Source organism: Anoplopoma fimbria, chromosome 14 (genome assembly GCF_027596085.1).
Source record: "Anoplopoma fimbria isolate UVic2021 breed Golden Eagle Sablefish chromosome 14, Afim_UVic_2022, whole genome shotgun sequence".
Taxonomy (NCBI): Eukaryota; Metazoa; Chordata; class Actinopteri; order Perciformes; family Anoplopomatidae; genus Anoplopoma; species Anoplopoma fimbria.
The window spans coordinates 18,248,226-18,262,658 of record NC_072462.1 but is presented as its reverse complement, the minus strand read 5'-3'; the positions used below and the strand labels follow the sequence as shown (position 1 = coordinate 18,262,658).

The following is a 14,433-nucleotide window of genomic DNA, read 5'->3' as shown; positions in this document are numbered from 1 at the left end:
GATAAGAGATAAGATAAGATAATCCTTTATTAGTCCCGCAGCGGGGAAATTTGCAGGCTTACAGCAGCGTAGGGTAAAGTGCACACAAGAGACATAGTAAAAGAAAGACAAGATAAAAATAAAAATGAAATAAAAAAACAAGTATTATAAATAAGCAATAAAAAACAGTAGAAAATCAACAATAACTGAAATATTATATTTACAGACAGAAAAAAATATTAAAGCTATAATTGCACAGTGTATTGTATTGCACGTGTCATGTGTCATGTGGTCTGCTGGGAGCAGAGTTGGTTGTGCAACCTGACAGCAGCAGGAAGGAAGGACCTGCGGTACCTCTCCTTCACACACCGGGGGGTGAAGCAGCCGGTGGCTGAAGGAGCTGTACAGAGCTGCCAGAGTGTCCTGCATGGGGTGAGAGGTGTTGTTCATCAGGGATGATAGCTTTGCCATCATCCTCCTGTCTCCCACCACCTCCACCGTATCCAGTGGACACCCCAGCACGGTGGAGGTGTGTTATTGTTTGTAATGTGTCTCATAACCGATTGCATGTCACTGTGTTTAAGAAATAGTCCACTCTGCACTTTTAATATCTGTACTAATTGTGAAGCATATTATCCAATAACAATATATCTGCAAGAAGTTAATACCAGCCAATTTATGAGTAGCATATGTATGTGTGGAGGCCAATAATACAGCCATTTAGAGACATGGGTGTTTATCTGCATTGTGTACAAATAGGCTTCATAAATAAGATGTTCATTTCAGCCCTTTATAGCTCAAGGAGAGTATTTGTCAGTGAGGAGATGCCCAGTAAGAGATGAGAGAATTTTGTGAGAGAATAATACTGCCTTTTGTGCCTCATGCATCACTCCAGCTGTCTCGCTTAATTGCACTTAATTCCAGCCAAGAAATTGCAGTTTGCGATCGCGTGTATTATATCTGAGCTTCTTTGTGGCACAAACAAACCCCCATAAAAATGCCAAACTCATTAAGACCTCTCTTTTCATAGAGATGTTCCAGTGTTAATGGCTCATTAAGTTAAAAAAAGATGCACTTCCCATCACATGTAGATGGACGGAAAACACACACACATCACTTTTCATAGGCGCTTATTTGCCTCCAGAGACTGTACATTCTGTCTTATCATATAATTATGAGCATTGATTCATTCATTCATAGAGAAGCAGGTATAAAGGTTGATGGAAGGTCTCAGATGGTGGGTGTTGGCTTTATTACATAGAATAAGCGTAAATGCCATTTGAATATAGTTTATAGAGAGATGGAGAGTGGAAATATTTTTTTATGTTTTCTAAACTCCAAACATACATATTAACTTGAACACATCTTGCATACACCCACATCATCATGACACCTGAAATGCATTAGTCACCTAATACATCAACGCACAGACATACTTAATACTAATTTATTCCCTGCTAAGAGATACATACATACATGTTATGGTTACATCTAGTATGTTGTTGACTGATTGTCAAATCATATTTTTTTTGCTCATTGATCATCCTCTGTTTAAGATATTATTTTTAAATAGTAAAAACAACCAAGTGATTGGAAGAGATACATGTGACTATCACTCAGCTGTTCTTTCAAACTAACGGACTGAGCCGTTTGTGGAATGTGTGTAGGTACGGCGTTGTCAGTGCGACAGTGTCTTAGTCTTCCTTCTTTTGATAGTTATGAATAGAACTTTCAGTTTTTATTATATTTTCCTCGTTGTAGCAATCCACAGACAGAAGGGAAGCCACAGGGAAGCGAAGTGACAGTCAATGAGAGAGAGAGAGAGAGAGAGAGAAAGAGAGATGCAAGTCGCAAACAGCTGTTTCTACGTGTCTCCCTGCCGATTAGCGAGATAATTGCTTATAAATTCAAAATATATTTAGTGCTCCGATGGTGCTACATTCTTATGTGTGTGCTCTGAGTAATAAGTGTATTCAATTTGTTTGAGACCTCTCTCTGAGGTTGTGCTTTGAGTAAGAATTGGCAAAGTCCTACTCTGGCTGGTAACTTTTGTTAGCGTAAAGTCCACCTGCCCAAAGGTTTGTTCTTTATTTCACTTCATGGGAAAAGAAAAAGAAATCCAGACAGTTTCATCGCCCATCAGCATGTTGTGTGACCCTTGTTAGCAGCCCTACTCCGAGCTCTCTCACTATTTCTTGCCGCTAGTATCCACATTCTCATTATTTTGGTCACAGGCCGAGCCCGCTTTCCCTTTCTGAGTCGTCCCCAAACATAGGGGGTTTTGCTTTGGTAACCGCTGAAGCTGCAGCCCCTCTGGCCAACCGCTTCCTGTCTGCTGTTCGGAGACCCCTGGTTTACCAAGCCCTCCCTCTTCAGCTTGACGGCTTCCTGGGTTCTTAGGCTGCCACCATGAAAGGCACTTATGGTCTTCTGTCCACAAATCCAAGAAGCCACAATGGAGGCTTTGAGATTGGGATTGTATGTCCCCAGTCTCACTCAGGATTAGGGAGTTGAAGACTTTGTGGACAGGGGCCTCAGCCAGACCTTCCAAGTACCGTCACTACTGGGTTTACCAGGGTTGCCCGTCGGCCTCCCCCTGAGCTATCAGCAAACTGTGTGGGCAAAAGAAACAAGGCAGAGAAGACCTCTTATCGATAGGCTTGGAGTTCCTTTATCTATCTTCCATCTATCTATTTTAAATTCCACAGCTTAAATTATATTTTTTACCTCAAAAGGAGTATGCGGGTTAAGGGTGAAGAAACAAAGCAAACAGTGAGGCACCAGTTTTGATGAACAAAGAGCCGCCTGGAGACCAGTTTTCCTTTCAAGGGTTTAGCCCTCTTAGTAGTCTTTTATTGAAACCTCTGAACAATCCTCTGTACAACCAACACACTCTGAGCTCAAGGATTACCAGATGTTGTCTTAATTGATCTCGTTATCTTCTTCCTTCTCCTCTATAAGGCCTTCAATTCTCAAGTGCATCTTGTGATATCCCTTTAACGGCTGGAATTTGACATTAAGCATTATTGTCAAAGTTGGTCTTTCCCACTTAAGTGGAGTTCGGAGGATTAGCTATTAAAGATTCAAGTGATAATAATATTATATTCTAGTTTACACTTTATTTTATCTGTTTATATAAAGCACTTTGCTAGAATAAGTAAATATTTACCTGTTTAAGGCAGAACATACACTAATGTACAAGTGTGTTTAAACCTGCATCATCATTTCAATGAATGTCCATATCAGCTAGAGACACTTAGTACGCCAATGAATAAACATCAAGGTTACAAAGTTAAATTCATTGGAAATGAGCTGCACTTTGAGATCTCAATGACTGATAATTGAGACGCTGATGGTGAAACATGAATAGAACAGTTGATGGCAGCTGATAAAAACTAATGCAATGTTAAATGTATGTATTCGGAATTATTTGGAACTATGGTAATTCGGAATGAAAAACCCAAAGTATCTGTCACAAGCACAGAAGGCTGAGGGTAAACGGGTAACACAGCTGTCTTTTTCACATGTTTTGGGGGTGTACTTAACACATGCAGAGACTGAAAACAGGACATTGTTAAGTTGGAGCTGGTGGAAAGCAAAAGGCTAAGCAAATTTAGGCTCTAAGCGAGGCCATCTCTCTTCTTTCTTATCTCTGTTGAGATTTTCACATGTGCAGTGCCCATAAGGCAAACAATGTTTTTCGGAGCACAGTCAAATTATGTCATCCTGCTGATGAACTGCTATTCAGATCAGAAAACAAAGTCTGATGTGTCTTTCTAGTTGGCAGTGACAATTATCATCATTTAATTAGTAGGACTTCTTTCAATATTACAAAATTATCATAAATCATGTTTGTGTTGAGGTAATGTAAAAAAAAATAAGAAGAAGAACATTTGCCCAAAATATAATTAGATTGATTAAAATTCAGAATCGATCATGCTGTATTTCAAGTCCCAGCAGTCAGTGGGTTGTACCGATTTGTGTCCGTCTGTTTTCCTTTGCAGGATACTGAGATCCTCAACACAGCTGTCCTCAATGGGCGAACAGTCGCCGTGCCAGTAAAGATAGTCACCGTAGGAACAGACGGAGCGGTCTCTGACGTAACAGAGTCAGTGGAATGCAAGTCAACAGACGAACAGGTCATCAAGGTAAGTGAGGGATGCGTTTTGAGCAACTGCTTTTTGTTTTACCTTTTACCATTTTGTCTCTATTGTCTTCTGCGTCATGGTCACCTGTTTAGTGGTAGGTGTGTGGGTGAGCAGAATGAATAAAAGGTCGTTTTCAGTGTAGAAGTGGTTTGTGGACAAAATTTAGGAAGCTCTTGGCTTTTTCTTCTTTTTATGTCAAACGGTGTGCCAGATTGGAAGCTTCTCCTAATGTCACAGAGTGATATCTGGGAAATATAATTAAAAAAAGAAAGAACCCAGCAACAATTAGCTTTATAATTTAACAAGCGTCTGAAAGAAAAATATTCCCCCTTAGCTGGATGAGTTTCTGTGCCCAGTTATGCAGAGCTTCCTCAATATATCCAAATAAATATTATTATTAAAATCGTTTTTGGTTTGTGTCAAACACTAAAAATGTTAGCAGTTTTTCTAGAAAGAGCAGAATGTACAAAAGCTGAACATAAGCTGTTAAAAATACACTTCTAGTCTGTTTCTTTTTGCTCATCTTGTAAGATGATATCTGTAGTTACTCTTCTGATATGAGGGAGCTCAAATTTAAGCTCGGAGTAATATTAGACTCCAATCTCCCTCTGCTCATTATACTTGCCTCCAGATAATGTTAAACAATGTTATTTCATCACATATACAATATATAATATACAAAATATAGTTTTAATTAGGGCATTTCTTGCATTACAGAGGTTGTGGTTTGAAACCTGACTGTAAGAACCAACAAGACTGTTTGCAACTTCATTACCACCCGCCAATAACAAGGCTTTGACAGACCATAAAAGGTGACAAAATGTTCACCCTGATTGATTTCCTATCTTAAGCAAGTTCAGAATAGGGCTCTGGTGATTTTCATTGGCTTTCTGAAAGCTAAGGAAATCAATCTCAACCCTTATTGAATGCTTTGGGAAATATAACAAGGGATTTGTTATAGACAAAAATAGAAAAAAAATGCAAAACCATAAGTACAATAGGGTAACTAAAAGACGGAGCTCCTTCCTTTGGCGACTTTGGATTAAATATCTGCCCTTCAACATGTCCCCATTGTATTATGTGAAAGGAGAAATGAGGAAAAAGATGAAGTTAGAGAATTAATTGTTTGATGTGCGAGAGGAAAAGAACAGTGTTGCAAGCGTGTCTGTGTTATATTGAGGGGCTGATTTGTGTTTCTGTGTACCATACATGCATATCAGAGAGAAGAGAAGAAGCAGATCTCTCAAAGGGTTTAATTATCCACTGAAGTAGTACCACACATTGTGACGCTGACCTCGGTAGCGTACTCCCATGCCCACCCATCTAGATTTGGAACAGTAAGCAGTGCCCCTCCTCTCTCCACCCTATTTTCAAAGGAAACTCAAAATAAAACATGTTTTTATGATCGGAAGGCATCTCCATCTTCTCTCACTATTTCACTGAAACTTTGAGGACAACGGGATTGTCCTTATTCCCCTCTTTTCTGACATGTTATAGACCAGATGATTAATTGCTTACTTGAGAAGATAATCAGAAGATTAATCACTTCCATTTTGACCAGGTCTCGCTTGTAAAAAAGAGATAATGTTTGATATCATGGGGCCTAATTGATTGTCTAACAAGTTAATTCTTATATAGATCATTTAAGATAATCTTGAGACATAAAAAGCTGCTTGAGGTGGCAAATCATTCCCTGAAGGGTCACGTTGGGATTTTTCTTTTTGAATTTTAGGAATTTTTTTGCAATAATGTTTGCATTCCCCCTGATTCATAGTGATTGTTAGTGTGTTGGACCTGTTCAGGGAAATACTACAGAAAGGATAGATGTTGTGACATTTTACATTGTGAATTAATTATTCATTACTGCATTTATTGCTCATTACCGCCAAACTGACAGTATACAGCCACTGACTGTGAACACAGCTGCAGCTGCTCTGCCTGACTGTGGATGGTATAATTGTTCAGACTATGGCTGTTGCATCTATGGTTCTACGATTTGGCTACCGCTATTTTGCTCATTTTAACTATAGGAAAGAAAGCATTGTTAAGCAACGCAGGATTTGAAGCGGAAATGCAAGACAAATGACTAGATATGGCAAAATATTGCGAGGGAATGCAAAATTTATTGCGTGGGGTAAAGAAAATTATACCGTGAGTCTTCAGGGGGCATCGTGCATTGTCACATTGGGCAATTACATTTATTTTTAATGACACTATCACTTATCAGGCTATTGCTGAGGTGAGCAGTAATAGAGCTTACTTGACTACCTATTGTGGCACTCAAGTATGCTCTTTGCAGTCAAGAGCAATGTTAATGGTAAATAAAACACAAATATGGTTTGGTTGTATCACTCTTTTAAAAGGCTGCCATTGGGCCATAAAATGGGTGACGTCACAGAGACAACGTCTATATTTAATAGTCTATGTGATTAATCTACCCTCTATTTTTGAAATGTCCTCTTCTTTAGATGTAATGTCAATGCCAGTCGCCTACTCTACCCATAATCATAAGTAGCACAGTGCTTGACAGTTACAAGTGAGGCCAGGAATTAGCATGACTCAGTGGGCTCTTGCTGCTTTTGACTTGCTTCCAAGTCATGCTTTGTGACTGGGCAAAACAAATATTGATTCAATATTTTCCCCTAGATTAAAGAGTGAAGAAGAATGAACAGCGCGGAAATGTTATACAGCTTATCAAATCGAAAAACTACCTTGAAAGCAACAGATTACAATATATCGTCCCCCAGGTTTTTCTTTTTCTAAAAAGGTGGGTTTTATTAATATTAAGCAAAAAAAATTGAAAAATAATATGAACACAATCAAAACAAGGACGTGTTTTGATATTCTGTTTTAACGTGAGTTGTAATATATATTTCTGCTTTTATCACAGTGATGTAGAGCCCTGAGGTGTATTCCATAAACCTCACTTTATAGTTCCATTTAAAGTTTACAATGAAGGAAATTACACTTAATTGCTGCTCTAAGCAAGAATCAAAGAAAAACTTCACCTAAGCTCAGTGCTCTGAATTACAGTTAAGTGTTAAGTATTGATTTCAAGGAATTAAAAAAATATTAACATCCTTTGGACAATGGTCAAAGCAGAAGTAAAATTACAGCGCAATGTGAGTGTCTGGATATTTTTAGTCAGTTATCATTTTAGTCATAAACTCATCCATGTCTGCCTCACTCTGAATTGGATCCTGTGGAGTCCTTATCTGTGTTTGTTTGTGTCACTCTGGATAAATTCTAATCCTGCATGATTTGCAACACAATGGATTGTTTCCATGGAGAACGGACATGTGCGAGGTTTCCTGACACATTCACTGTGATACATTTCTCACGCAGCGCACAAGATGTCGACTTCAGCAGATCTCAATTAAATCTTTAGGGTTATCAACTTGCATACCCTCCATAAGGAAAGATGAAGATGGATCTAGATTTGGGAAACAAAGTGTAACAAAACTAGAAAGATAGAGATGGGTTGACAACTTGGCACAAACTGATTTCAGCATGGAGGTGAGACAGATGGGTGAGGCAGGCAGAGAGAGGGGGAGGGAGAGAGAGAAAATGAACACAGCGAAACAGGAACAAAAATAGAGGTGAGGCTTAAGAGACTCAATGGGGAGTGAAGTTGATTGTTTCAGCTCACTTTCTGGATGGTTGCCTTTAAAAACCCTGCACATTAGTGCATTTCATGGGTGTGTGTTCCTGGTTCCTGTGACTTAAACATGCACACGCCTCCCAAATAGAGTAATTTGCATACCGTATACAATTATTATATTCCTTTATTGATCCCCATGGGGAAATTCAAGTGTTGCAGCAGCTCAACTACACAGAAACAGATAATAAATACACATATTATACAATAAAATAAAAATAAAAATACAATAAAATAAAAATAAGATAAGATAAGATAAGATAAGAAGTCCCGCAGCGGGGAAAAGACTTACAAAGCGTACAAATAAAAAAATGTACAAGAATAAAAAAATGTACAATCAATTACATTTTAACACTTTTTTACATTACAGTGTAATGTATTACAGGTTTTTATTGTCATGTTTTATTGTCAGTCATGTGGTCTGCTGGGAGCAGAGTTTTTATCAGCTGGAAGGAAGGAGCGATAGCCGGTGGCTGAAGGAGCTGAAGTGTAGGGTGTTCAATCATAGGTATTCAAGACACCCCAGAACTACTAGTCTCTTCTTGTCTGTCACCAGCATAAAATCATAAGTGTTCTTTCTTAAACAAGTCCATCAAACCAAAAGTAGTCCACCACCAGCTCTTTGGCAGAGGCAGCTCGCATCAAGTGTTCAATACCAGCGAGGGCAGGCAGCTCTTATTCCTCGAATGAAGAAGCAACCTGTCTTTTAATTACATTAATACCAGTTTACATGTTCAGCTAGCTGTAGTGTAAATTACTTTTGAAAATAAGTAGCATGGCTCCTCTGTCAACTGACTGTTTATATGCTATCAAGGCTGCAAATGAAGCCACGGTTTAGAGGTAATTAAAACACTCTAGATTTAAAAATAGATTTCACTCCAGTAATACTGCTTCGAGAATAAAACAATTAGAAATTGCCAAGTTTTTCTGATGCCAAGCACTAAGAATATTAGAGTGTGACCTATCAATAAACTAGGTGGCCCCTCACAGTCATAATGAACCGAAAATATGTTTACACTTTTCAACGGGATATTGTGGATGTCTCTTTTTTGCCATGTCATCACCATTCATGTCTATACAACCAATGTGTTCATGACTAAATTGGTTTCAAGAGCACAAAGATCTTCATAGATCTAGCTTTTTAATTTTGCTTTTAAAGAGCACCTTGTTGATGCATATACATTTAAAATCGACAATTTTTTTTCCCAAGGAAGCATGGCCGAGGTTCCGAGGTGCATCCAGCACAGTCTCACAAAATCCAACACTGAATATTATATTATATATCTCCTCTGCCTGTATACGTTTTATAAAACAAGTTGTAAGGCTGAAACTGACAATTATTTTCATTGTTCATCATTCTGTCAAATACCTTACAATTATAGATGATGGGATTAGGTAATATTCAAAACTGTCCAAAATAATTTCTTAGAGGTCTAAAAAATGCTTTACGATGTCTACCCAAAAATATTTCATTTAAAATTAAATAAAATGGAAAAAAGGCAGCAAATTCTCATATTGTGAGAAGGAGGAAAGAGTCAACGTTTAGCTTTTTGGTTTGTTTGATCGTTTAAGTAATTTATCAAAATTGTTGGCAATTCTATTTTCTGGCAGTCGGTTGATCCGTTAATTGAATAATGTCGGTCCTGGTTGCATCAGGTTGCAGCACAGTTGATCCCATCAAATAGCGCTACATAATTTTGATATAGAAGCTACACACTTAATCATGTGACAGATGCATTTGAGTGGAAATAGCTTTCTCATCGTTTGCAAAATGCGACAGTTGGCTTGATTAGGAACCTAAACTGATAATTTGACCAAACCTTCGGGTGACATCTTGAACCTTTCCAGCCTGAGAATCGTCCATCCTGAAGCACAACCTGTTCTCATTCCAGGAAGACTGAACGTGTTGGAGTCACAGTAATACTTAAGTAGGGTGAGGGTGAGAGAGTGGGAGAGAAAGAGGAAACGAAAGGGAGGAGGAGGAGAGAACCGACAGACACCAAGCTGTCAGTTTAGTTCCCCAGAGATTGGGGGGTTGGTCTGACATCATTTGAGAGTAGAGCCAAGTTATATGCAAAGACGTGGAGACAGATGACAGTCTTCTTGTGAGTGGTTTGTAACAAAGGAGCAATTGTCAGTAATGGGGACATGTGCTGAAATTACCAGTTGTGCCAATCAAATTTATGATGGTATTTGAGATTGAAATGCAAGGGACTAGAAAATAAAACATGTGATGACAGATTGTTATAGATTTTGGCCTCAAGGGGGGAAAATGTTTCATTTGGAGATTCTGGTGCTTTGAAGATAATAACAGACATTTCAGATCCTCCTGCTATTCATTTATCTATGTTGGAAACGCATCAGAGAAACCTCCATAACTGATTGGAGCTGTATTTTATGCAGCCAATCATAACTCGGTTTGAGGTTCCGTTCTGTGGTTGGATGAAGCAAGTTTGCGTCTTTCATTTAGCTCCATCTGTTAAGTTGGAACCAAAGTCACATTACTTGCACACATATTATCCTGCATGCACACGCATTAAAGATGCATCTGCCCACATTCAAACACACACGCACACACAGAAGAAACTTAGCAGACCTGACACTAGAGGTTTAATTGAAGTAATGCCAAATCGTTGCAAGCTCCAGCATCACAGAAGAGGCTGCTGACAAACATCAACTGGACAGAAACAAACAGAAGATCTTTCTCAAGACTACACATTTGAGAATAATTACGTTTATATGACTCCTTATTAGAATTGAAATACTTATGTCCAAGTTTTCAGTCGCAAATCAATCCCCCTTTTTCTTTATCTCTTTGAGTCTGTCTCTCATTCTGCTGCTTCCCATTATTTTCCCTTTTTCTCTTCAGGTGTCAGAGCGATGTGACTACGTGTATGTCAACGGGAAAGAGACGAGAGGAAAGAGCAGGGTGATGCTCAACTTTACCTACAGTTTCCTGAGCGCCCAGCTAGAGATGAGTGTGTGGATGCCTCGCCTGCCCCTGCTCATCGATGTGGCCGACCCTGAGCTCAGCCAGATAAAGGGCTGGAGGGTCCCCGTTAGTGCAGGGAACAGGAGGTAATTATGGATTTTCTATTGCATCTGTTGCATTTTTGTTCTATGTGTTATTGTAAAATTCACGCCTATTTGAATTGAATTGCAGCACCACATCAGCAGCTATAAGGCAACTTTTTCTAGCACATTAATCATCGTATCTTAAAACAAACACTAAACTCCAGTTTTGGCCAAATTGCCAGATAGATTTTGGGCTTTATCTAGTAGCTGCCCAAGTGTCACAGCACAAGATTGCAATACATGACAAGTCTAAACTTCTTTATTTAGGTCATTAACCTGAGAGGCTTTTAACAATTACTGCAGGAGAATCCGATCACATTCTTCCCAAGGTAAAATAAATGGAGGCCACAATAAAGTCTTGGTGCAGATATATGAGGCATACAATGCAGGTGCAGCTGCAGAGTTGCTATAATGAGTGTCTAATAATTCATTGGATCCACTGGTCTCCCAAAAGGTACTTATACTGAATAAGAAATGAGTAATAATTTTGAGCATTACCAAGCGTGGCCAAAATTCCTGGGGCTGAAAAGTGACATATTGCGCAATGATCTGTGCGCTGCATCGTGAGTTGTAAGATGTGGTTACAATAAAGACATTTATATCTATATTTATTTTAGTGATATTTATATTCAGCTTTCCTTCAAATATGAATATATATAGCTTATTAAAAAAAAGAATAGCCCTACTCAAATTAAAAGGGATGATCATTGAGGCACACTGACTAATTTACATTTATTAATAGCTATTATTATTACTAGTAACTGTGATCATACATTTGCTATGGTAAAGACACGGAGCACACTGTGTTTGTACTGTAAAAGGAATCAGATTGTTCCATATGCTCCGTTGTATCCTCTGATAAGAGCGTGTATATTACATTCATGCACAATTCATGCTTTGAGATGAAAACAGTAATGACATGTAAATGATGTAGCCATTGACATATAGGTTGTCTGTATTGTTAGGGATTAATTCAAATGAATAATGGGTGAGAACGTTGAGTCACAATTTTAACTTGATTACTATAAATGGAAACATTGCTGGCATTGACGGTTTAGGTTGTGTGAATCAGATTTTGAGTAAACTAGACCCTAATTAGCACCAACAGTGAATGTTTTAATTGTAACCTTTATACCCACTTTTATATGATATGAAACGTCTGTGCGGAAAACATATTTTTGAAAGTACATTCCTGCCACAAAGTCACTGCCGTGCCATTTCCCATTGGCCTACACCCCACAGGGTGGCACTCTAACGCCCCGCTATCCACGCCTGATCCCATCAGTCATGTCTGTCAAGTGCAACACAGCATGAAGAATGCATGATATGTGAAGTTTATGTGCATATTTGTACGATAGAGAGTTTTATTTTTTTGGTATAGGTTTAGAAATGTGCGTGCTTTGTGTGTTCACATTCACATAAGCGCGCAAGCCACCTCCTTACACATGGACACCTTGACTGACCTGTCACTCACTGCTACAAATATGACCTGACCTCATGTTTCTGTTGCCAGCCACAAATGTCACCTTGGTTTAAACTGGCGTCACCTCACTGATGTGGAATAAGGGAAGGGGGAGGGCATGGCGAAGAGAGGCTAGGAACTAAGCCAAGCCATTGGGCCACAGCATGTTAACCTGTCAGCCCGTTTTCTGCCTGACCGGCCATGCCTCATTAAACCTAATGGAAACTGTCACTGTCACTCCCCCAGGCCAGCTGACTGTTAGAGACAGAGACTGCAGGTAGAGCTGGAAAGTGTTAGAGAATAAAAAGGTGAGGGTGAGAGTGAGAGAGAAAAGCAGAGTGAGAGTTGAAAAATGGATTAAAGTAAAGTCAAGTTAGAAATTGATGTATAAAATATAGAGTGAGAGTCAGGCGTGCAGAGAGAGAGACAAAGAGATATGACAATGGTAATGCACAGGACAACAAAATAGACCCATATAGTGCTCAAAAGTGATGGAAGATGAAGGATGCGGATGGATAAGAATGATGTATGCACCTTAGAGCTATAGCAATGTTACTCTTCATCGTCAACACGGTTGACTCTTAGGAAAGGATCTGTGTCCCAAGGCCACATTTCACTCATCATTATAGCTCCCACAGCCAAGCATGGAGACCAAACACTGCAATATGTTGTTGTTTAACATGATGTATTATAGCTGAGGGAGCAGTTTGTGTCTACAAGCAGTTTTAATGTTTGTTGGTTTTTGGGAGGGAGGAGAAAAGGAACCTTTGGGAGGTACAATAAATTCCAGTTAATCATGACGTAAGACAACCTGCTGAGAATATTCAATATAGTAGAGCAGAATAGAATCAGATTGACCCTTAAAGCAGCCAAGTGTAAATAAGATGTAAGTGTGGTAAAACTTGTGTCAAACATCTAGGTGCCCTAATGGCATTTTAAGTTGTCTACTTGTATCAATAGTTGGATGTTTTATTAGATCCACAGTGGCACCTATAAGACCTTTTGAAATTCTTTGCAGGATTTCTCCAATTCTCAACCCCCCATCCTTCCTGTCCAACCTTCCCCACTCTAATGTGGGCCTGTTGATGTGACAAAGGGCCATATAAACTTCACTTAACTAGGAGGAAAAGTGTGGAACAAATGTGTAAAATATTCCCCTACTGGGTTCATTTGTAACAAAAATGTATATCTTTCTCAGATGGCTGTATCTGCAAAGTGTTTGCCGCGGGCCAAATAAATGGCAGACATAGAGCAAAATATCGGTTGCCCTTTTAAAGAAAATGAGTAAGCAAGCAAGGCAGCAGTTTGTCTCTGCAAGCTGTTTTTAATGGATTTTTTGAAAACACTGGGAGCCTATGACTTTCAGGAGGTCGGGAGAACCTGCAGCACAACAGACAGTAGAGGCTTTGTCTGCACTGCAGTAAATACATCAGAGGGTTCTGACTTTATGTGCATTAATGGTGATAAGGAAAACATGAATTACATTCAATTGTGATAGGAAGAAATAGAATTATACTTGTGATAACCTTCAAAGCATCCATTTTACCGGAGGACTTCTCTAAACACAAAGAACTTTCTGTGCTTTTTACTTCACAAACAGAAGTATAGTGCTTGTGCTATCTGCCTTCATACCCTCACTGTTAGAATTCATTTGATCCATGCTTTATAATCATTGCTCGTCTGCGCCCTCCTTTTCTCATTCGTGCAGGTATGAGAGGGTCACTGATGACAAGAATGAAGACGGTGCAGCAGACGAGAGGACAGAGAGCGGCTGTGTTGCCCAGTATCAGAGCACCACTCTGCGTGTCCTCACACACTTTGTGGCAGATACGGGAGAAGTTAGAGGGGACACGGACGAGGACGGCATGGGCCAGCAGAACTTCCTGCTGGGTAGTGACTGGCAGGTGGAGGTGACACAACTGGTCAAGGACTTTCTGAGGGTGGAGGTCCCGAAGGTTGCACAACTACTGGAGGGCCAAGTTCTTATCGGAGTGAGCGCTGGAATCACCAAACTACAGGTTGTATGTGTGTGTGTGTGTGTGTGTGTGTGTGTGTGTGTGTGTGTGTGTGTGTGTGTGTGTGTGTGTGTGTGTGTGTGTGTGTGTGTGTGT

At 39.4% G+C, this 14,433-nt stretch overlaps 1 protein-coding gene across 1 annotated transcript in view; it reads left to right on the top strand.

Moving 5' to 3' along the window:
- si:dkey-112m2.1 (transmembrane protein 132C) overlaps positions 1–14,433 on the top strand; it is a 92,553-nt gene that overhangs the window by 69,835 nt on the left and 8,285 nt on the right. The window contains exons 6-8 of the mRNA XM_054613089.1: positions 3,984–4,127; positions 10,655–10,863; positions 14,031–14,340. Coding sequence (XP_054469064.1) covers positions 3,984–4,127; positions 10,655–10,863; positions 14,031–14,340 — 663 coding nt within the window. The remainder of the gene's footprint in view (positions 1–3,983; positions 4,128–10,654; positions 10,864–14,030; positions 14,341–14,433) is intronic.